At 42.3% G+C, this 23812-nt stretch overlaps 1 protein-coding gene across 4 annotated transcripts in view; it reads left to right on the top strand.

Annotated features, from left to right (window-relative positions):
* The first annotated feature begins 2900 nt into the window (after window positions 1-2900).
* FAM13A (family with sequence similarity 13 member A) overlaps window positions 2901-23812 on the top strand; it is a 134389-nt gene continuing 113477 nt past the window's right edge. For all 4 annotated transcript variants that reach the window (XM_072861490.1, XM_072861489.1, XM_072861488.1 and 1 more), the window contains exons 1-4: window positions 2901-3054; window positions 5718-5907; window positions 8786-8995; window positions 18391-18571. In XM_072861490.1, coding sequence (XP_072717591.1) covers window positions 3028-3054; window positions 5718-5907; window positions 8786-8995; window positions 18391-18571 — 608 coding nt within the window. In that variant the 5' untranslated portion in view covers window positions 2901-3027. The remainder of the gene's footprint in view (window positions 3055-5717; window positions 5908-8785; window positions 8996-18390; window positions 18572-23812) is intronic.

The raw sequence follows: 23812 nt of genomic DNA, 5'->3' as shown, positions 1-23812 counted from the left end.
TATTGCATAGCAGAGATAATGGGATTATTCACAGAAGTGGCGTGAGGAAGTTCCTTTGAACTTCTAACACTACCCCAGCTGTTCTTCCCCCGTGGCAATGTTGTTTCAACATCTGAGGTTAAATGCCTTATTTGTAAACAAGTAGAAGGGAAAAAAATTTTTTTTTCCTTTCTTGATTTATTGCATGATTTTATTAGTCTGTCCTTTGCAGCGTTTTTACATTAGCTTTTAGCTGTTATGTGGAATTAGAGAGTAGATGATGGAGGTGTGTGTCTCAGCCAGAGAATATGTTCTGTTGGCCCCCTTAAGATAGGCATGTTAAAAAGCCATGGAGCACTTCTTGCACACAGATGGTAACAGTGGAGCTGAGAACTATAGGAAACAACTGCGTGACCAAAGGTAAGTAGGCATGCTGTGTCATAAAAGCTAAGTGATACTCAACTTATGGGTCTCAGACTTTTCATCAGTCTTTCACAACACGTTTGCTCTGATTTGAGCTCTCATGGCTCCAGACATATTTATGACAAGTTGCGTAAACACTCATCCTGCAGCTGTGCTGCCCATGCAGTATAAAGTTCCCCAGGAGTAGAAAAGGGAAGAGACAGTGGTTTGATGCAACACCTTAGCCAGAGAACATGAAATACCATAATGGGGATCTTACACAGAGGTGTGCTTTTTTGTTGTTGGGTTTGGGGAGTTTTTTGTTTCTCTGTGATAGGCATGACTGCTTCTGATTTTTTATTTTCTAAGAGTTTTTCTGAATTGCTTACAGGAAAACAGTGAAGATTTCCTGAGTAGGGTGCAACCTACAGTCAAATTCCACAGCACGTCTTCGCTGATGTCTGTGGTGCCAGAAGTACGTACTGGTGTTCCCCATTCGTCACACCTTTCTTTTGAACAGTCATCCTGAAGGGCGGTGGTTCAGCGAAGGGAGAGGAGGAAGATGAGGATGTATAGAAACATGTCTCTGGGAAGGGTGGAAGGTGCCGGAAGGAATCCACTTATTTCTAGGCTGGGGTTAAGGAAAAGTTCAGGTAAATCTTACTCTGCCCTGCACAGGGGAAGCTGGCCCTGTGGGGTGTTGAGGAAAAGTTAGGAGGGGACAAAGGCATTGGGGAAGGTTCAGTCCAGTTTCCATTCTCCTGCCGCACAGGAGATGAGTATGCTGGCCTTCAGCTCTCTCAAGACTTTAAGCAAGTAAGGAAGTGTCTTTGTTAACCCAGAGAAAAGTTACCAGCATGTCACAGCCCCAAGTGCTCCAGTGACTTAACAGAAGTGTGACTTTCCCGGCTCTGATAAACAGCTGTGGTGGAAAAATACTGTACTCCAGCCAGAGTACTGGCTCTGGGGCTGCTGCCACTAGTCCTTGTCTTCTGGGCTTGCTTTTTATAGAATGAGAACGTACCTGCTACCTCTCAACATTTATAAAAACCTTAAAACCTTTTATAAAAACCTTAATGCCATAGCTGCTGTTCACTGCGGGTTCATGTCTGAACTCTTCACCCCCGAAGTCTCCAGGGAGCTGCCGTTTCTCATCGTTCACTCTCCAGATTACAGTTTGAAGCATGCTATTGGGTTTGACTGTGAAGCTGCAATTAGGACTAAGAAGAAGAGAGCTGTGTGTGATTTATGTGAAAAGCATGTTAGAGGCTTACAGTGAAGAGGGGGATAGAGGAGGAGGAGGAGGAGGATGTTACATCAGCTCACTTTGAGAGTCCCACAGTGGACTTAAAAGGAAACACTAATGCCATAGTCTAACTTTCTGTTGTAAACTCTCAAACTGGGAAAGGAGTCATTTTGGGTTAGACTGGCTTAGAGAGGAAAACAGAAACTGAGTATGAAGGAGATTCTGATTGCAATACTTAATTAAAAAAAAATTGTGAATGAAAACCCGAATCTGCAGGTAGCATTTTCCCTCTGATGGAGAGCTCCACAAAATGTTCTTCTTCCTCCCTTTTTCTCTACTTGGACAGACTTTCCTTTGTCCCTGTACCTGAGGCAGGTATTTCTGAGAGGCACTTTCCAAAGACCCTCGCTCCTACCCCGACACTAAGGCCCTGCTGAACAATGCTTGCATCTGAGCAGATACAGAAAGAAGCATGTGTGTATGTGTTTTTCTTCCAGAAAAAGGGTCAAACATTTGAAACACCACAACTCCACAGTTCCATTTTGAAACATGCTTTAAATTTTTAGGACAAACTCTGCTTCCAGCCTGCGGTGACTGGGAGCAGGGTGCTGGGGGAATGAATTCCTCTTCCTGCCACTGCCATGATGGGACTGCTGGCAATCGCTAGCTGTGAGGGGTGTCCCCCCCCTCCCCTTTTCACTTTAACCTTTCTCTTATTTCACCAACATATCTCTAGATGGAAAATCACAGGGGGACTATGTTTACACCGCTCCACACTTTCTAAATTCAGGCCAAATACTGCACCGTGTCGTGCTCTGCTGGGCCGCGGCATGTCTGGCTATGCCGTCGGAGGCTTCCTTGGCACAGGGGTTCGTTTTGCCTCGCTGACTTGACTCCACGCCATGCTAGCCGGCTCTGTTAACCTTTAAGCATGCGAGGGCAAGAGACGCCCGCGATTTTCACCACGGCCCCGCTGATGTTACCTGGCTGAAAGCGGGTTTTGCGGTGACATTTTCAGCGGCGGCCCGGTCCTGACCGAGCCCAGGCTCCCACAGGCGGACTGTCTCCTCGCACCGCTCGGCACCAGGCGGCCGCTGCCGGCTGCCTGGCCTGGGGTCGCGGTGATGCCGGGGGCGGGGGGGGGGCGGCCCGGGGCAGCCGCAGGGCCTGCCCCTCGCCCGCCATGACCCGGGGAGCCTCCGAGAGGGAGAGCCCTCCTCCCCGAGCCCCGCCGGCGGCTCCCGCGGGAGGGGCAGGGGGTAGGCCCTGCTCCCCCCGCAGGCCGCGGGGGCGGGCCGGCAGGGCGGGCGGCACCCTGGGGCCGGGCCTCCCGCCTTGAAGGCCCAGCGAAGGCGGGCGCCCAGGGCGGGTTGCGGGAGCCGGCCCAGCCGCCGGCCGGCATGGGGGCCGGGGCGCTGGCCATACGCGTGAGTAGGGGCTGGGCGGCCGGGCCGAGAGGCTGCGGGCGGGGGCGGTGCTGCCGGGGGAGCGGCTGCGGAGCGCGGCCGGGCCGTGGGGAGCGGGGGGCGGCTGGCTGCCGCCTCCCGCCCGCCCTCCGCCCGCCGGGGTCCCTTGTGGGGCGGGGGGGAAGAGAGGCCGGCCTGGGCGCGGTGCCTTCTCCTCATCCCGAGCGCTCTCCTTCTCCCCTCTCGGCAGCTGCTCCCCCTTTGGGAAAGGTGAAGGCTAATAAAGGCGATCCCAGGCTTTTTTTTTTTTTCTTTTCCATTTTTTAAGCCAGCGAGCAACTGCGCTGCATGTTAAGGTTGTTGGATGAGCTGGAAAAGTGTGTCCCTGTGGCATATAAATAGCCTTTCTTAACTCCAGTCATGGTGTCTGGGCGGCACTTTGCGGCGGTATCGTGCAGAGATGATTAAGTTGCTTTTTCCAGTCTTGGTGATCGGTAAAAGTTGCATTAACATTTGGACAATTTTCCTTGTGTAAAATCTGATCTTCCATCTATAAGATCATATAGCATTGAACTCTTTGTTTCGGAGCTGCTTCAAGGGGGTGATTTGATTTTGATTTTGGTTAGATGTATATTTTGGATAACTATGCATAATTTTTTGTTCCTAGTTAGCGCATCCTCTCCAGATTCTGAAACAAGCTAAAAAATTTCCTCTGCTGTTCTTGTGGCTGTGGAAATGCCTCTTGGTTCTCTTGCAAATTTAAATCATGAGTTTCCCCAAGTAAATCCAGCTCCGTGACTCAGGTTTGCAAATGCTGAAATGGAAACAGGCTGGTAACCTGTAACTGAGCAAGATTGTCAGGCTAATTGGAGGCCTTAACTGGAAAAGCTCTCTGAGCATCACAGCTGCTCAGAAACTGTTCAAAGGATTTTTGCTGTCTTCTGAATTTAACCCAGGCTACGTGATTTTTTGCCTTGGCATGTGTCTGCCTGGAGTGAAAATCATATATTATTAATTTAATCCTGAATGGGAACAAGAGATGTGGTATTTTAATAAGTCAGTCAAATTTTAGTTCAAACACCAATGCATGTACAGTTTATCGTAAATATTTATAAGATGGTCACAATAATGCTGGTTTTATTTATATCTTGCAATTCTGTTTCACAAATAATAAAACATATTTATAACACTTATACAAGCAACATCTTTCATAAAGATCAGATAAGTGTTCCATAGGACCTGGGATTATAGAACACACATGTGCTCCAAATAGCTGTGTGTAATGGGAAAAACACAGTGAAGTAAGATGAACTGCCAAATCATTTTATATCTGAAAGAAGGACGGTCATGCTTAATAGCAGCACTGATGCAGATGTTCATGTTGCTTACAGACTACAGTAAAAATATTGTCTCACAAATGAAGAGATTTCAAGGGTTTGTTTAAAATAAAAAGATGTATGCCTTGCTAAAATCTGTCTTAACACAGTCAAGCGCCAAGACCTAGGCAAGAGTCTGAGCACTTCTTTGTGTTACTGTACAATATTCTCTATGTGTAAGGTTTCTACTACCGGTTTGTTAATAAAACACAGTAGGAATAAGTTAATTTTTAAGCATCATGGTAGTAGTGGACTTCTTAAACAAATAGATTCAGCTCCATGGTAGCAGTGGCCTCCAGTTCCTGCAGTGTGATGTCAGAAACGTGAGGAAAGTCATCAATAGAAAAACTTATTTCTTTTTTTTTTTGAGTGAGGTTTGCTGAATTGTACCATGCTTGTCTGTATTAATGCTTAGGTGTGTATGGAAATCACAACTGCGGTGGGTGATGCTGCTGCTCTGCCTTGTGCTGTCTTTCCAATGTGCAACACTGTATGCTGATTTAGATTTCTGCCTGTTATTGATCCTATAAATTAATCCTATATTATGTTATTCCCTTGGGTTTCATTGGCTATGCTCTCATGCTTTCTCTGTCACTGCAGCTCAACACTTGGGAGAATGTTGTGCTTCCAGAAGAACCTAGGGACGTATGCAATTAAGGGTTTATTGTGGAGTGTTTTTTCCACCCCCCTTATTCTGTGTGATTAGATTACATAGTCCCTTTCTAACCTTAAAACCTCAGTAATTAAATTTCAGACTTAGCAGATGCTAAACATAACATAAAATCTTCATAAGGATCCATCTCGCCTGACAGTGGCCAAAATGAATCCCTAGGCAACAGCATCTGGAAGAAGGGTGCAGTGAACCTTCCCCAGAGTACTCTCCCAGACTCTGACAGGCATCCTGGAGACAACCTGAACTAGTGGTGGTGTATTGCGATTTTTCGTGTTCGTGTTTGTCCAGTTGCTTTTGTAACCCATGTGAACTGCATGAGTTACAACAGCATTCTCCTGTGATTCCCAATTACTTGTTACTCTAGTAACAAGCTTGCATACAAAAGTGTGTCTTTCTCCCTTATCTTAACTACAGACTGCTTACACTGTTTTCCAGTTAGTTACTCTTCTAGTTTTTTCTCTGTTCATTTTTATTTTCCTACTTCACAGATATTTTCCTGTGGATTAAAAGGAAGTAAGACCAAAACCTTATTCTGCAGTGTAGAAGCCAGTTTTGATGGATGTGCTTATGTTGTGACTATGCAACCTTCTGCAGCAAACGTGACTAATGCACTTTTTTTCCTCTGCCCCTTTAAGCAAAGCAAATCGGCTGTGAGATTGAAGGAGGACATGAAAAAGATAGTCGCACTTCCACTGAACAAGCAGAGGGACACCACCTGTCCAAAGGTGTTTGGTGTGAGTCTTCTGGAGCTCCAGCAGCAGGGACTGAGCAAGAATGGCATCCCAATAGTTGTGTGGAATATAGTCGAGTACCTCACCCAGCATGGTAGGTACTCGACTTAATGGAGTCACTTTTGCTTAGTAGCACTCTTTATGTAAGACTCTTCAAAGGGAGGGATCCGTCTTTTTTGTGGTACGGGGGCTAAATAAGGTTGTGGCACTAACCACAGGCAAAGAATATTACTGTATGTGGTTTGCTACTTTTTTTTTTCTGCCTTGATAATGAACTTACTTTTTAATAGGATGTTTATAAAGGTAAACTACAGTGTTATGAAGCAGCACATTCTCATAAACAAGCTGTTCAGTTTATAAATGGAATGTATTTAATTTGTGAAGGTTCGTGTCATTTTCTAGTTGCAAAACATTTGTCTTTAATGCTTTCTGACAGTGAGAAGGCATAAGTATCTATATAGAGATATTCACATGCACACATACCCCCCCCCATCAGGGAACATTACTGAATAGGAATACATGTTCTTACAGGTTTTCAGGTAGATTCCAGTTATCATTAATCCCCTCAAGGAAGTAGGTGTCCAATTCTTAGCTTCTCTTTGCATTCATTTAATGGGACTGTTGTTGAAATACATCTCTCTGCAGAAATCTAGAGCATCACAGATGTATTCTGTGGCAGTTGTTCAGCAATGGAGAAGATTTTGTGGAGGTAATTTCATCTTGTAAGAAGCTGCATCTGGTTTTACCCTAAGGTTTTTCTTTTAGCTACGCAGTAATGATAATCTAATTGCAGAGCCTTAGATTCCATGTCTGTATCTTGAGAGACCCTTAGAAGCTGATAGATGCAAACATGGCTTGAAAGTTAGCTTGGATTAAGGTACAGTATAGATTTAAAACATGATCCTGCCTTTACACAGTAGAATCTTGCTTGATCTACTTCAAGTTGCCTTAAAGTGGTTTGCTAGAACACTGAAAGAGCAAGGATGGAAAAAGTTTTTGCATCATTTAGGGTTTAATCAAAACCAGAAGCTGACAAACACTCTTGACTGCAAGTTGTGGGCTGTGCTCTGTGTTCCATAAAAAGATCAGAATCCCACATGACTGTGTCCCAAATATGAACTAAACAAGCCAAGTCCTCTACTCTGCAGCAAGATTAGCTAAGCTTCTGAATGCCAAGGTGATTATCCAGCCCTGATAAAGATACAGTCCATTCTCTTTCTCAAAAGTGCAAGCAAGAGCTCAAAGATGCACTCTTACATGGGAAGTTCTTGAAATGAGTGTCCTGTGCTTGCCTAAGGTTTGTTTTGTGAATTAATGGTGAAGTTAACTGTGAAGACATTTTTAACAGAGGCCCAGGTATGAATTCAGACTATTTGGAGGCAGAGTGTTCTGTGAATAGTGGTTACTGTTTGTTCAGTATTGTCTTAGAACTCCTATTCTGCAAAGGTGTTGTAATAGACAGTGTAGGGCTTTTTAAAGCCAGACAATTTCAGAGTGTCTCTTCTAGCTCATGAGGAACTGGCTACCCATTTGAAAAAGCTGAGCTGACTGTTGGGCAGCTACATCCTTGAACTAGGTTTGCATTAAGCTGCCTGTTTTCAAATTTATAGGTGAAGCCGAGTTTTCCTATGCTGAATTTAGTAGTATCTGATTACTCTTACCAGTATGTTCTAGCCTCTCTTTATTTCCATAAATGACTGAGGAAGAGGAAAGGAAGTTTTATCTGCATGGGGACCGTGTCCTTTGCTCGCTCAGTGCTGCAGAAATGAAAATCATTATTGAGATGTGGTGTTTTCTGCTGCCCCAAGATGGCAGTACAGCATGCCACATAAGAATGCGTTTTGTTGTGAATACAGGAATACGAGATCTGTAAGCAGTATCTTATATTAGTCAAGTAAAATGCTTGAGTGCTTGTCCTTCCCCCCCCCCCCCCTTACTTACTAGATCAGTTTGTCTTCTGGTCCAATAAAAGAGATTATTTCTCTCTACAAACTGCTGCATCAGTATTGATTTCTTGGACTGGAAGCATTCTGTCAGACTGCTGTTTTGTGATGTCTAATCTGAATGGATGAAAACCAAATATATTTTGATCCTTTCAGTGTTATGCTTCTGAAGAAGAATAAGCAGGTCTATAGACACAGTATTAGAAAAGGCAGAATTTTTGTGGTGAAAGTGTTCTAGAGAAATTTACTGAGTTCAGTTTTAGGCACTTTACTGAAGGTTTTGAATCTCAGCATATGCCTAGAAAGTGACGTTTGATACAGTATGATTCATCTGGCTTCCTCCATGGAAACCTTCTTCTTTCCACATCTCCTTCACTGGGCGTGGGATGTCTGGCCTGAAGTGATCGATACCTTTTCTTTTTCATTATGAAATACACTGGGCTTCGTGCTGTCCAAAATACACATTTGCTCACTGAGATTTTCTGCTATTGTAAAGTTGCAGTGCTCATTATGGAGTTACTGCTGCAATCAGCACATATTCAGAGGTTTTTGCTTCGTGATGGTCACAAGTAAGAAACTGTTACCCTAAAATGTGAAGCTGGAAGTAGTCACGTGTGTGAATTCGGCAGAGTTGCGCTCGAGGTAACGGGCTACTTGCAAAAGTGAAACAAGAGAACTGTTTTGTAGAATCTGGATCCTTTTCTATTGAAATATACCAATGCAAAATGCGGCTGTCTTAATTGATTTCTGCATGGTGTGAGGTTACAGCAATGCCACTGACTTTTGTGGGTTCTCAAAGAGTATCCCAGGCCTCAAAGTCTGGTCACTAGTATTTGTTAATTATCATAATCCAATTACTTGACTAGGGGGGGTTTCTGGGGGAAAATAATTTTTTTTTTTAAACTGTGTTATATTAATTGTCCTCCTTTGTATTACTACAAGTGTATTATTCACACTAGAATATCTGTTTCATCTTATCACTGGGATGTCTTAGTTCAGATCAATCTCGTATGCAATGTATAATTACAGGTATGACACAGGAGGGCCTCTTCAGAGTAAACGGCAGCATGAAAATGGTGGAACAGTTGCGTCTGCAATACGAGCGTGGAGAAGAGGTGGAACTTGTTAAAGATGGGGATGTGTACTCGGCAGCCAGTCTGTTGAAGTTATTCTTGAGAGAGTTGCCAGATGGGATTATCACCTCTGCCTTACATCCGCGGTTCATTCAGCTTTACCAGGGTAAGTGAGAGGTAAAATCTCCATCCTTCAATGCACTTTCTTTCTGGATAATTGGTTATGCAATGAGCATAAGGAATACTCTCTGTTTCTTAGTTTACCTACTTTGTTCTGCATTTCCTTTGACTTTAGCTCTCATCTGCTCCCGGAGTGCTCACAGATGTGCAATTCTGTTACAAGAGACAGAAAATTGTTTCTTAATGTGTTTGGTAAAGTCTGGACTATTTATGATTTTCTAATCCAGTTATATCTGCTGAATATGAACTGAAATGGTCAGCTGGTTTCTTTGAGCAAGCTTGTAGACAACGGCTGCAGGCTCTTCAGGACATGGATTTTCTTCTCTTTTGCTATGATGATTTTTGGCAATTCCATTCTAATGGACTCTGAAGAGTTGTAATAACTTCATCTGCTAATCAAATTGAATATCCATTGGGCCCAAAGCATACATTGTCTAAGTTTCTACTTCTCACTAAGTAATGTGATTTCCCATCAAAAAGTGAGCCAGTTGCAAGTAACAGCAGACTTTACCTTTTATTCCCCATCATAGCGCACAACCTAGAAGACTTCTTTTTTCTTTCTTTTTTTTTTCCCCTTCAAGTGGTGAATCAACCATAAGAAACAACATCACTTTTGCTTTAGAAAGCTGAAACTTGCACAAATGTCTGCCAAATGATTCCTCAATCTAATTCATCTCTGTCAGATAGTCCGTGCTGTTGTTACATGGAATAGGTGGTGGTTGGCCCTGTTCCTTGACTGTGTGGGTCAGTGGCAGTTCTTTTCTCTTGCTGCAGGCAGTCAATGCCTCTTCTTGCTGTCTTCCTAAGAAGCTGCAAAGTGAGTGGGTAAATGTTACTAGACATGTGCTCTTTACAGTAAAGCAGGCAAATGTGATGCACGATGCAGAGAAGGAACGTGCACCCTGACATGCATCCCTAGAGGAAGATGGTACAAAGTTCTCACACTCTTGTCCTGAGGTCTCCCTTCCACTTTTCTTGCCTGCAGCGGAGACGAAGTTTAGCCATTGCCTGGAAGAGGGAAAACATGACCATGTCTTTTCTTTCTTTCCTGTTTGGGGCTGTACAGACTGTTGAGGGTGCACTGGAGAAGAGGTCTGTGCCTTCCCTTGAGTGCAGGCATTTCAGCTGTAATCAGGTTGTGTGTGGGCTGTGTAAAATACCTTCCTCATTTAGTAAAGTTGTCAGGGGCCCAAGGATAGGGTTCTGGAAGTGTTGTGTAGGAAGGTGCTGTTGTTTTAGAAAGCCTCTTTTTTCTGGTCATAGCTGTGCTTTCTTTTGGGTCTTTTAGATTTCACCAGGTCTGACTCATGAGCTGTATTTAATTATGTTATTTCTCATAAATCACCATCTAAGTGGAAATTTTGTTTAAGTTGCACCTTCGCTGTTTGTTCTGCATCCCTGTCCCCACAAAGGTCACATCCGTGTATTGCACCAGGAACTACTGATGTATTTTGTGAACAGTGCTGTTTGTGGAAAGTTTCATTCATTCCTGCTTCCCACAGGAAATGCAAAATCCCCCCAGTACTTTCTATGGAAATTAGATAGCAGATTTACCCACCAAGCTTTCTTGTTTCAGAAACAGTTACTGATGTAACTTAGGAACCCAGTTCTGCAAAAGTCAGTCCAACTGTGACGTGTCTTCATAGCTAAGTTTGCCTGTATTGCACAATAAGCTCCAGTTATAGTCCCATTATAATTTTGATTAGGAAAAAAAAAGATCTTATTTGAAAAATGCCAGATTGGCTGTTATGGCAAGGGGAAGGCTTTTATAAAGTTTGAAGGAAGCTGAGGGTTTTTTAATGCCCTAGAAAATACAGCATAAATGAGTTGCTATAAAAGGCACTGATGACTTTCATCGGGTTCAGATTAGCTTAAGTGGTGGTAGACGGGCCTTTGTTTAGTTAAATGATCAACCAGCTATGCAGGACTGGAGGAGTTATCTGTTCACTTATCAAAGTATGTACAAGGGTATTCGCTGCAAAATGGTACCAAGAAGGTGCGCGCATGGGTATTCTTTTTGTAAACTATGAAGGAAGTAGGTCAAGTCGTTTCTGAGCCAACAGGTTATTAAAAAATAACTTTGAATCTGGAGCCACTTTGCTGCATGTCTACAGTGAAGGCAATTACAAGCTCTGTTATAACCTCTGTATTTCCTCCTGTTGAAGCTTTGCATGGGAAATGGTGTTTTTGTGATTATGTTAGAGTTCCTTTAGAGTATTTTCAGGGATTGGTATCAGGGTTTTTTTAAGACAGCTGAGATCTTGGCCTGAGAATAACACACAATTACTTTACTTCCTATAAAAGTGTTAAGGAGTGATTCCTCTTGTTAAAAATAGCTGTACTGAAAATTACAAATTCTACCGGTAGCTGTAACCCTTTTTAATTCCGGGTATAGTCTTTGTTACCAAACCAAAGAGTAAATAATCTGCCCTTTTATGAAAAAGAGAGAACCTGACCCATTGGCAGTTCAGGAAGTCCGTGCAGCTGGTTTGGCATGCTGTCTGCAGCCTGTGCAACGTCATATGAAACGGAGCTCTGCATGCTGCCCCCAAATCCTTATGCATTGCTGTTTTTATATAAATATTCAGTGTAATGCCAAGACTAGTCAGTTCCAGAAAACATCACATAGTGTAGTCTAAAGGCCATTTGGTGTGTCCTGATGTTCTCTGCCCTTGGAGAAGGGCAGTGGCAGTGGGAGCTGAGAAGGGCTCCCTGTGTAAATGGTGTTGATTGGAGATGAGTATAGCAAGTGCAGGCCAGGGACACAATGATAGTGATCTTTGTGTTGGCCGGTCTTCTCAGAGCGCCTGACAAATATGAAGGCCACTCCTTGCAGTGAGTCCTGGGCTTAAAAACGTCCATCACAATCTCTTGTGGCTGAGGCTTCACTGCAGAGCAGACCTGTGCCTGCCTGTGCAAAACGGGCTGTGCTTACAGAGCAGTGAGCGTTTCTTTCAGAAACCTCAGCTGGAAGAAATCAGCAGCTCCCATACAGCAATCCCTGCTTGAGCTTGTTTATTCCTTCTGGCTTTTCATTCCTTATATTTTATATCGTGATCACTGACTCTTAAGACATTTGTACATATTAGGAACTGTATGCCCAGCTCTTATCCCCTTTCACAGGTCACTTGCTTTCAGCAAGACAGGTTGCTGTTGTACTTTTACTTTTTAGCATACAGAAAGCTTTTCCCTTATATGGGTTTCTTTTTTGTCATTGTTGTTGCATTCCCTCCTCCAGCGAGGGTACAGTGAAATGTGGGCTCCTGTCTTCCTTTGGGACTCAGTCTAATTTAGTTGAATGCTACTTGATCATGCTGGCTTCTTGACATTGCTCCATCCTAGAGAATTTATGTTTTTCAGTGGGCAGCAGCTAGATGCGAGTTCTATCTCACATACCTCCTCCTGCTCACAGCCTGCCATGGCTGGCAAGGTTTTGTCTGGTGCCTGTGAACAGCCCTGCTAGTTTCAGGGAGGGGGGTGGGAGGTGGTGGAAGGAAAGGAGCAGTTCCCTTCTGAATCAACAGGTCAGTTCAGGGAGCATTTAGTAGCCAGCAGCTGTTTGAGTTACATGAACAAGCAGAACCAAAAAATATAGGCTGTGTTGGGGGATTTTAGAGGTCAAATTTCAACCTGAACAGTGACTGTGAAAATGAATAAATGAGTGTGAAAATGAGTAGATAAGAGCTGACCCTTTAACCATGGTAACTGCAACAGTGCAGCAAATCCGATTCACTAGTTGTGGTTCTCCAGGCTCTTGTGGCATGATTTTAACCTTTTCCTTTGGCTTTTATTGTCATTTTGGTGTTATCAGGAGTAGTTCTAAACTAGAGAAATAACTTCTGTTTTCCACATGCAAAAGATGTTTGTTATGCAGTAAAAAGTCTTGGAACTGGATTTCTTATGCAGATGATGACACTCAGCAGAGCTGCAAAAGAAATGAGAGTTGCTCTACTCCCCATATGTCGGAATGAAGCATAAATACAGCTCTGCAAAGTGCCTTAATGATGCAGAGCGAGGGATCTCAAGTTGGCTTGTGATGACAACCTTCTTACGATGAGGTCTTCCAGCATTTCTGCAACTGATGGCAACAAGGCGTGATTTTTTTTTTTCCCTCTGAGGCAGGATCGTGTGTGAAGCAGATTGCTTCTTGGCAGAAAGAGACTGGAGTCCCACTTCCCATAGATTGTGGAGGTGGGAAGAAATGCTTTGATTCCTCCAGCAGCTCGGTGGGTGCAGTGGTACAGCAATGTACAACCTGCTGCCTCTGTGCCAAAGATTAACTTCCTAGGGCACGTTGACAGCTACAAACAGATGCAAGTTCTTCTGTCTGCTCTCCAAGCTGGTGGTATGCAAGGCAGCTGAAAGATATGCAGACGTGGTAGCATGACACTGAGCCCTAGACTCTCTTCCTCGCCTCACAGCAGAGATAATTAGCTAGGGCATGGCACCGTGCTGATACAGTTTCAGTGCTTCCAGGCTGGAGTTGTTTGGGGTCAGAGCATTTGAGACATGAGCAAAGCAATTACACACACCTGTCTGCAGGCATCCATACCTTTAGTGATGTTCAGGCAGCATGCTCTGCAGGGGGAAGGAGCAGCGTGAAGAGGGATGAATTGGGGAATTAGATCGTGTCTGTAGCATGTCAAAGAAACTCAATATGTTCAGAAATAGGATGAACCGTTGGAAAATATGTCCCTCTTGTTGTGATCTGTGGGTGTATACTGAAATTAAATGAGACTGAAAACACCCTTGCAAATGTGCCTGTGCCTCCTACACTGTTGAGGCTCCTGTTTCTCGTTAATTAACATTTTTAGAGAGACTGCCTGTCCTTTTCAGTTGTCTCCTTGACTTGTCCCTCAGTAGCAAGTCTCTAGCTCAGTTCTGAGGTGCCACACTGCCTTTGGTGGCTTCCTTGGCCCTCTGCCTGTCACGCTGTGTTCTGTGTCCTCTAGCTGAGCCTAGACGTGGCCTGAGGCTGCTGGTTTCATTCTCTTCCTCAGCCCAGAAACCACCATCTCATCCCTGGTTTCAAGCCCTTCCTGGCTGCTCATCTAGCTAGGCTGCTCTTGCAGACCCCTGCTGGGGTGCCATCTGCTTCACATGGCTTCTGGCAGGCTCCCAAAATAAAAAAGCAAATGCCTTTGACTCTGCCTTGGGAGCACCTTCCCCTTAGCCTTCATTCTTCTTTTACTCCTTTCTCCTTCTCTTTGCTGTATTGGGCAAAATTTTCAAAAGACCTTCATGTACTGTGCTTGAAAATCACGAGTGTGTTGGTAGCTGGGCATATCTGGAAATATGGCTTGAATATAGGTTCCTGAATTGCCTTTGAAAATCTGGCACTCTGCTGTTTCCATTATTGACAAGCTTGTTTGTCTCGTCTCAGAATGCTGCAGATACTGAAGCATATGCTTAGCTTCATGCCATCCTCTTTAATCTGACTGAATAAGAAAGACTGCACTTGGTAGGCTTGACTCCACGGAACAGCTTGTACTTCACAAAATTAGGCATGTACATAAGCTTAGGGCTTTGGTACACTTGATGCTTGTCTGCATGGTAGCATAAACAGCTCTGGTGCTCTAATGTTTCTCTGATGGTCAGTACCAGCTGAGTAAACCTTAGTGATTGACTTTGAAGCAAATTCAAAAATCGTCTAGCAGGTGAACAAAAGGAGGAGGAATGCTCCAAGCAATTGGTTGTCCTGACTCAAGACTATTTTTGCTCTGTAATAAGTTGAAATGCTGTTTTCTTTGAAGTAATATGGTCATGGATAGCAGATGTATACTTGTCCTGAAAAATGTACAAAGTGCATGGAATACTGTGTATGCATGTCACTCTCTAAATTCACCACAAATTTTAATAGTAGTTTTTAAAAATAAAGCTGAAATCCATGAAATAAGTGTCAGCAGCCGGGGAATTATCAAATTATTTTTGATTTTTGGATTGTAGTAGGAGGATGCTTGAGCTCCTTCCCTTGCTTTTTCACTGGAAAAGGAGGGGAGAGAGGAAAGCCATATTTTCTCTCTCCCATTTCACAGGGACAAGGAATTTCATGGCTCAATAAATGGGGTTTGCTGCCTCATGTTGTTCAGTGTCTCTGTGTCCTTCAATTAGGGTAATTTCTCAAGACCTTATGATCTGATATCTGTCTTTGTTCTTGAAAGTACAGAAATGAACAAAGGTTTGGCTGTGCCCAGCGATAAGCATCTCTGATGTTGATCCGTACCACATAATGAATGTATCATGGTTAATGAACAGGGACATCCTACCCACCAAATACATCTGATGCCACGAGGCCAATAGCTTTGTTTGTTGCCAGAGTGCAAACCTGTGTTCAGAATGTTTTGTGGAGGTTATTAGCATCTTTCTAGTTTGGAAGGGATGGAAAATCCTTCAGTAAATGGAAAAGTACCTGTCAATCTAAAACCCCAGTAGGAGGCTCAGAGAGGCAATTAGTTCTCAAGGGCATTCCCTAATTAGGTGGTAGGGTGATGATGGTGGAAGAGGTGTGTTTTTTCTGGGAGATGGCTTTGGCTTTCCTTATCGTAACTGCAAGCAATTTATACTAGAAAACACTATGTGCTAGTTGTTTTGTTATCTGAAGAGAAGCATGTTCAGAGGTGAATTTTACTGTTCTGGCTATGTGGAAATTAGTTGTGTTTTGTTTTTCTTTAAGCTTCATGAAAAGATAATTAGTAAACGAGTCAGAGACTATCCAGTCCACTTCGATCAGTGCAAATACAATTAAATTCCTTATTGTTATTCCATTTAATACAGCCTTCAGAAGCATCCTGAAATTTTGCTGCAGAAATAAAAATCATAAATCAGATTTCTTACTATTACCAAGCTGATTCATTGTAGTGAAGTCATGACTGTTTTTATTCTGTATAGCTCTAAAAAAAATTTTGAAATAAATACTTGTGATAAATAAGCAAATAAGATTTTTGGTCATCTGCTTCATGCATATTTGATATTTGACTTTTCTGAAGGAGCTAATTTCTTAGCTGTAGAAGAAAAGAATATAATTAATCAGTTGGCCGAAATGTTTGGTCCTGTAATTTGACTGGCATTTTAAACTTTGGCCTGCTGTCATGAAACAATTCCTATTAACTCTGTGGTACCAAAACAGATACATAAAAATTAATTCTCCATACGTATAAGATTTTAAAAGGCTTCTCTCACCATGTACTGTATTATGCATGTCATGTAAGGCAGGAAACCTAAGCTTGGAAGCAGATGAAATCCCGCAAGTTTGAAGTGTATGAAGTGGCAACTGTTTGAAATAGCAAGTACGTACATACAAAACTCATTTGTTTCCCAAACTATATGCAGGATAAATCCTGTTTATTAGCCACAAAAATGTCTGATTGTAAAACAGAAGTCATATTGTGACTTAATGGTTGAGTTCCCAGGAGTCACTTTCAGATATTTTTATACAGACTGCTAATTTACACAGCTAACCACTTTTCAAAGCACTCTATCGCTGAAATACTGTGCAATCCAGCCCTGGAACATTTCTGGGAAATGAGAAGTAAAAAAGAAGAGGAAACTTCTGCAGCATTTATACATACATACCTTACACTGTGTTCAAAGCTTTTCCTTTTTTCCTCCTCCCATTTTTTCCCCCTCCCCTTTTTTCCCTCAGAAATGTTGGGGAAATGTAAAATATTCTTTGTTCGTGCAACACAAGGCATGGGGTGTCTTTTCCTCTGTGTGCTGGCAGCAGGGCATACAGCAGAGGCAGCAACTAGTTGCTGAACTGTTTCACATGTAGCCTGTTTTATTACAACTTTTTGACTAAAAACAAGTCTTGAAGACTGAGCAAGGTTTGGTTTAGATTGAATGCTGGGTGAGTCTCCTTGCTAAGGATCATAATGTCCTCTGAATGAAAAAATACCTTGTTACCCTAAGCATGGGGAGGATCTCTGTATTCCCATGGTAAGCCAGCAGCTACTTTGGGACAAGGCAATCTCTTACAGAGAACACGGAGGGTTAGCATTTAGTGTGAGCTCACTTTGGCTTTGTGGAATAAAGACATGCTTCCAACTACTAGAACTGTTTTTAAATCTTAAAGTACATCTCTAAGGAAAAAACAATTACCCAACAACAGTTTTACAGCGTTAACAACATCAACCTATAAGGCTGATGAATAAAGAAAAAAAAAGTACCAGAAATGCATAGCTGCCCTCATGTTAATGGACACCGCTTATACTTAGATCAGTGAGGAAAACCTTTAGGGCCTGAGGTCTTCTGTCTGAAAATGCTGTTGCACAAAAACTTAAGAACTCTGCATATGTGAGAGTTTCAGTGAAATTTCATTTTGGTGGAAAGTAGAAACAAATATTTCCAAGCATTAAGTCATCCTGTTTTGGCATAAAGGGAAGGAAATACTGAATTGTTTTCAAAACTTTGCTTTTATTAACATGTAAACCCAAGATTTTGGTGCATACAAACTACTTTTTGGGAAGTATTTTTGGAGCGGAGGAGGGGAGAAAAGAATTTTGTAGGTTTTGAGTTCAGTTCCAGAAGCAGAACACAATTAAGTAGAAGCTGTGTGTGAGGCCAAGCTTGTGTTTGCTGCCTGGGTCCGTATAAACACAGCATAAAAAACCCTGCATGAAAGAAAACTGACCTTAGTCGTACTTTGATACTACTCAGTTCAATATGTGAAACTTGTATCCATACTTAAATTCTAGAAGATTGTACAGTATAACAAGGCTACTCTCTAACATTAGGCCAAGTCTTGGCTCGTTATGGAGTGTAACACTGCCCCGAACAGCCTTTTTTCTGTAAGCAGCTCTCCTCGCCTAAGACTTAGTACAGAGTTGTCACTCTGACAAAAGATACAAAATTGAGCTTTTCATAAAATGTACCCACAGAAAGTACTGTAGTACTGTTATTGTAACAACACCTGCATTTCAGGAGCCTGCTTGTTTTACTGTTCTTGCTTTCTTCTTTTTGAAGGTTTTCATGGGAGTGGAAACTAAAACAGACTATGAAACGGGGTTTGGGAAGCCGAGGTAACATCCAGAGGAAGCATGAAAGCAGGACATCTGGTAGAGCTGGTGTTAAAGCAGATATAGCTATGCACTGGGTGGGAATAAACATGCTCCAATGCTGTTAGCTATGACCACTGCTGATTCTGCTCAGGAAAACAGTTACAACGTAAAGGTGAACATGAAACAGTGCCAGTGGTGGCCAAGGTGAGCCTCAGGAGAAAGGTGCAGGTTCCCTGAGGAAAATTGAGGGGTTTGGAGGATTCTATGTCTCTGAACAGAAATAAGACTAAATTTTAGATCTCACTGTTTGCTCACCCATGTAAGTAAATTGGCAGCAATGTAGAAAACCATATACATATGTTTTTTCTTCTCTTGTTTTTCCTAGACACCAGAAATGACACGCAGAAGGAAAGTAACTTGAAAGAACTCCTTAAAGAACTGCCTGATGCTCATTACTGCCTGCTGAAGTATCTGTGCCAGTTCCTGATAAAGGTTGCTGAACATCATGTAGAGAACAGAATGAGCCTTTGCAATCTTGCCACTGTATTTGGACCAAACTGCTTTCAGTAAGTTGGGGTTTTCACTTTTCCCCATATGTTGACAGAGACCGTAATGGAGCAGATGGCCAGAACCCTAATTTGTCAGGTTGATCAAATGGAGGCAACGACTGAGGCTTTGTGATAAATTTTAGTGCTAAAGCTATTGTTTGAGCTGAATGGGAGTTGAGTTGCTCTCCCATCTCGCTGTTTTGCTAAACAGTTGGTCAGTTTTCTATTGCTGCGTCAACAGCAGAACAAGAGTATAACAATGAAAGGCCTTCAGACTGTGTAAGTGCAAGAAGACTGGTGCTCATACAGCTTTCTTCCTTTGCCATCAGATAATATGGATGCTTCTCTGCAGAAGGCTTTGAGAAAACATACCTGGGGGAAAAGGGCTCCTATGCAGCACCCAGGTGCTGTGTAATTTCTAGAGATGGATACTGCATACTCTCTGCAGATTTGGCCTTGTGATCTGGTGTCTATCCTCAAGATGCCAATGATTCTCGGCCCTTTGTCCTTCTAGTATATTCAGAAACTGGTCCAGCGGTTATGGGGTTCCATTGGCCTTTTGAGGCTTCTTTCTGAACTCACTAGTTTTACTAGTTTCTTTCATTGGGCCCAGTTCCTTGGTGCTTGTGGTGAAGACAACATGTTGTACATGCTAGTGGAGCTTGCAGCAGTAGTGAGAAGAGTTATTTCCAGATGTAAGAACACACTTGAGTGAGAATGTTTCTGTTGAGTCACTGCTGTGATGCAGTGCACCGTTAACATCTTCACCCCAGTCTTGTCTGTAGTACACCCACTGGCTGGCATCCCAGATCTAAGACATGGGAGACACGCAGGAAGTTTAGTTCAGTCATCAGTCTTGAAAGATGCGCGATATCAGCGAAAAGGGACAACTGGGTTCCTTTTAGCAAATGTCGGATTTGTATTGAACCTTTTAAAATTTCGCTCTGGAATAATACTGAGTTGCCTAATGAGACTTAGATTAGATAAATTGCCTAATGAGACTGTCTCCTTAAGCTTCCCCTGAAGCCAGTGGAAAGAAGTAGACTTCTTTAAAGAGAGAAAACAGAAATTAGGTTCCTTGTAATGTATTGAGCCAGTTGCACATACCTAGGCTAGATGCTGCCTGCTCCCTTTTTAAAGGAGCATATCTTTTTCCATCAATTAGGGAAAGAACACGCAGAGATGAGACATTTAAACCAAAGCTTGTCCTTGTGACTACACTGCTGCCTTGTCTTAAGATGTTGCTCATGGATGATGAAGGTGAATATGTCAGGATTAAGGCATTCACTGTGTTAATACAAAAAGATTAAGCATATTTTGAAAAGAATTGTCTTCCTCTCCAAAAGAAAGAAAACTGAAAAGACAGCAGTATGTGCAGGAACGCATGAATATGAGAGTTAGTGGAAGCGTAATACTGCACGTTTCTGACAAGGCAAAGCAAAACAATTTTAAAGATTACATTTGTATGAGCAGTTTGGGAATTTGTGTCTAAATGTATTAGTGGAGTTAAGAGCAAACAAAATAAATTAGAAGAATCTGAGTCCAATGGCTAAATCTCTGAATCAAACTCCCAAGTGGCTATTAGAATAATTTTTAGTTTACTCATCACTTTGTTCAGAAAAGTTTAAAAATCAGCTCTGCATACTTCTTGGTGTAGAATGCAGAGTTGCAGTTTAGATTGCGATTGGCATTGCTAAGATTAAACCAAAGCATACTTCTTAAAAGCTGCATAGTTGTTGCCTCAACGGATCTCTGCTCCTAAGATGACAGTAAAAGATGTAACAATTTTTGTAATCTATAAGGCCTGTGTGTAAGAGGGACGGAATCACATCATTCCATTGCAGAAGACTGAGAAAGGCAGAGTTCACTGGAGGTGAAAACACAGGGGCTCTTGTGGCTGTGTATGAACACAGCCAGCCCTGCAGTTGTGACACACATTGGGATGCTCATGTAGCAAAAGAGGCAGTGAAAGCAAGGCTTGACACTTAACAAATTGCTAATGTGTTTTTTAGAAGACTCAAATATGTCAGAGTTGTGGATGTAGATTTTTATTTAAACTAAATTTAACCATCTGGTAATTCAGCTATGTGTTTCATCAGATCTTGATCTTTTCAAGGTAGTTCGGGATTGTGGTCCAGACACAAAGATTGTGAGTAAGAGTTCAAATACACTTTTCTCATGTGTTAATGGATGCAGTCTTAAATTGCTGGAACTGTGACCATCTGTATCAACAAAGAGTTGATAGGAGGAGGAAAAAGCTTGCAGCACTGAACTTTAGGCATTGGACTTAGCCAGATGGTTGGCCAAGCAGCCAGAGGAGAGATCCTCAGAATGCAATTCAGAGCTCTGGAGTAAGGCTGCCTGAATCCTGCTTGGCAAGGGCTGTCTTACTACTGGCTACAGGCAGCCCCCAGAGAGATTAGCTGCAGAAATTAAATGTCAGCAGGTGGTTGAAGTGAACACTCCTCTTGCTTTGCGTTGTTTGTTCAGAGCAGTGTATGGGGTGTTTCTCTGGGACAAGAAAAGAAGGCTTAGCATCTAGCTTGTCAGCAATTACACTGCTGAAGCAGGAAGATCTGAGATTTTTCTGTCAGAAATTCACACATGTCTAAAATCAGCGTCGGAGTCTGTGTAGTTAATGCACAGTGTCAGAGAAGATAAAGCCCATCTGCTGATAGTGAAGGATTGCTTTCTAAAAGGTATTTTTAGTGACATTTTACCTATTTAAACACATTATCTCCTACTCGATAGTTGAAGCTGTTTAACAATTGAATAAATCTCACTGTTGGGCCACTTTCCAGACATTTAGACTTCATTTTAATTCTCTTCATCTCATTGTATTTTTCTACGTCATGTTCTCAGTAATTTATCTAATCTCCTAAACTTTCAACCCTTATTACTTTTATCTTATCCACTATTTCCCCTGCTTTCTTGCTTGATCTTTGACAAACTGCACTGGTGCTTTTCTAATGAAAGGTTATCTTGTGCTTTCTGTATTTCAAACGAATAGAAGAGGGGAGAAAATGGCTATTTGCATTCCTTGTAATGAAGTGTGATGTAAGATACAGGAAAATGTAAAAGGCAAGGTCAAACAGCTCAAAAAAGGAAAACATGATGGTTTGAGATTTAGTGCACTGTTTTCTTCCAACTTGGATTGTTCAGATTTATTGTGATGGAAGCCAAAGGTCAAGTATACAGAGAAATACTGCCCTTGAGGAGCAACGAGCATGAAGGTATAGGAACATAAATAGTTGTCTTTTCTGTCACTGGGCTAATCTGTGTGGAGTGTTAACACCTGCAGCGTCGTTACTCTTGGAGGAAGTTTTTGTCCATTGACCTGAATTTCAGCTCCTGTAGAGCCGTAGCCTTAGTTATGGCCTGCTGTGTGTTGCTGCTTGGCTCTCACAGCTTGTGCTGAAGAGGAAGGAGACGACCAGCTCATTTTTCTCTCCTCTTCTCTGCTCTCTTGGAGCTGGGTATCAGAGGGGCTGGCTGCACTCATCCTGTCCAAAGGACAGGATGGTAAGAGATATGAGGTCTTCCAGTTACAGAGTAAGCAGAGGATCCATTTGCACCCTTTTTTTGCAGCACACTCTCAAAGAATGATCTGTGTGTGTGGCCTCCATCATTCAAGCCCTCGCTAACCTGACTGTGTTTCATTTCAACAGAGATTAAGCATGTTGTGGAGCATTGCTCCATCCCCCCAAAAGTGACTGGCAAATGCAGGCATCCAGTTAAAATGTTAGAGTTAGATGCAGTTATTTCTGTATGATGACTGCGTAACAGAAATTACCTGAAGGGTTGTACAAGAAAGCATTAGGTATGGAGAAAAGGTAGATCGTCTTTAGGTATGGAGAAAATGTAGATCATCTGTAGGGTAGCTGTAGGTATTTCAGAGATTCAAAAAGATTTCCAGTGTGCTGCTGAATTTGTAAAAATTAAAATCTGATCTGAAGTTCTGCATGAATGTCTTACCTTGGTTTCTAGCAGCCTTGGAGCCTACAGAGATTGGGTATATGAAGCTGAAGTGAAAGCAGAGGGGCTGAACTAGAACTCCTCAGTGAGTAATATTGGCCTTTGAAACTTTACGTGAATGGACTTTGTTTTCAGGCAGTGTAGTCCCAATCCTTCATCAGTCTTAAAAACAAATGTGAGTCCAGGATCGGGGTCAAAGTGAGTACTGAAAATTGTTGTTCTAACATTCATTATTGCAAATTGGGGCATACAGCGTAACGTTTCTTACAGGGTTTGTATAGATTTTAAATACTGCATTTACCAGCAGGGTAAAGGAGATCTTTTTCATAACAATTCAGTATCCTACACCCTATGATGCAAGTTTAAAGCATCCATCATCATATAGGAAGGCCATAAATGTTCTCATCCATAATCATATTAAATACTCATGAGTGCTTGCCTCCTCCTTGGGAATTGCATAAGGGACTATATTGCTGGGCCTTTCTGTGATACATTTTTATGTTTTCTTCTCCTGTTTCTTTTCTGTTGTGTACTCAGCTTTGTCATCTGGAGTCTTTTGAATGACCTACATGTAAACTAAACTGAAGATTGCTAAAGATGCATTGCTCTCTTCAGAAGTGGAGGGGTGTTCTGGCCAAATTCCATCTCAAGTCTTCCATTCTCCTAGTGAACACCCACCTCTTAAAGTTTCAGTTGAGAAAGTTTCTCTTCTATGATCTGTCCAGTGTCAGGTTTCATGATATTTCCTATTTCATCTCTTGAATGAAATAGTGATTATTTCAATAGGAAATGCTCCGTGTTTTGGTTTTGGGAGATTTTTTTGTTTGTATTTTGTGGTTTAGTTGAAAAACTCCATGGAAATAAGTTGCTGCTCTGGGTTGAAAATGTTCTTTCTTCTGATCTTGGTTGAGGATTGGCAGTAAAGCATACACCCAGAATTTAAGTGGAGGAGCAGTTTCACAGGAAAAACTACAATCATAGAGTCATATAATATCCTGGGTTGGACAGGGCCCACAAGGATCATCGAGTCCAACTACTGTCTCCACACAGGGCAACCTGAAAGTTAAACCATGCATCTAACAAGGTGGAATTAATGAGTTGACTTAGGCTCCTAAATCTGATGTTACAGAAAATAATCTGGAACAGATTTTAAAAGGTAGGCAATTAGATGCCTCGTGGAAGTCTCCAGCGCCTTAGAAGCTAAGAGACTTCTGTAAAATCTCAGTGGTGACATATGTCCTTGTGTTTGGACCAAAACTAGTGAGACATGAGTCTGTAAATGAT

The sequence above is a fragment of the Ciconia boyciana genome, chromosome 5 (assembly GCF_034638445.1).
Source record: "Ciconia boyciana chromosome 5, ASM3463844v1, whole genome shotgun sequence".
NCBI classification, from domain to species: domain Eukaryota; kingdom Metazoa; phylum Chordata; class Aves; order Ciconiiformes; family Ciconiidae; genus Ciconia; species Ciconia boyciana.
Note: the sequence above shows the minus strand (reverse complement) of the source record. Positions and strands in the feature narration are given on the sequence as shown.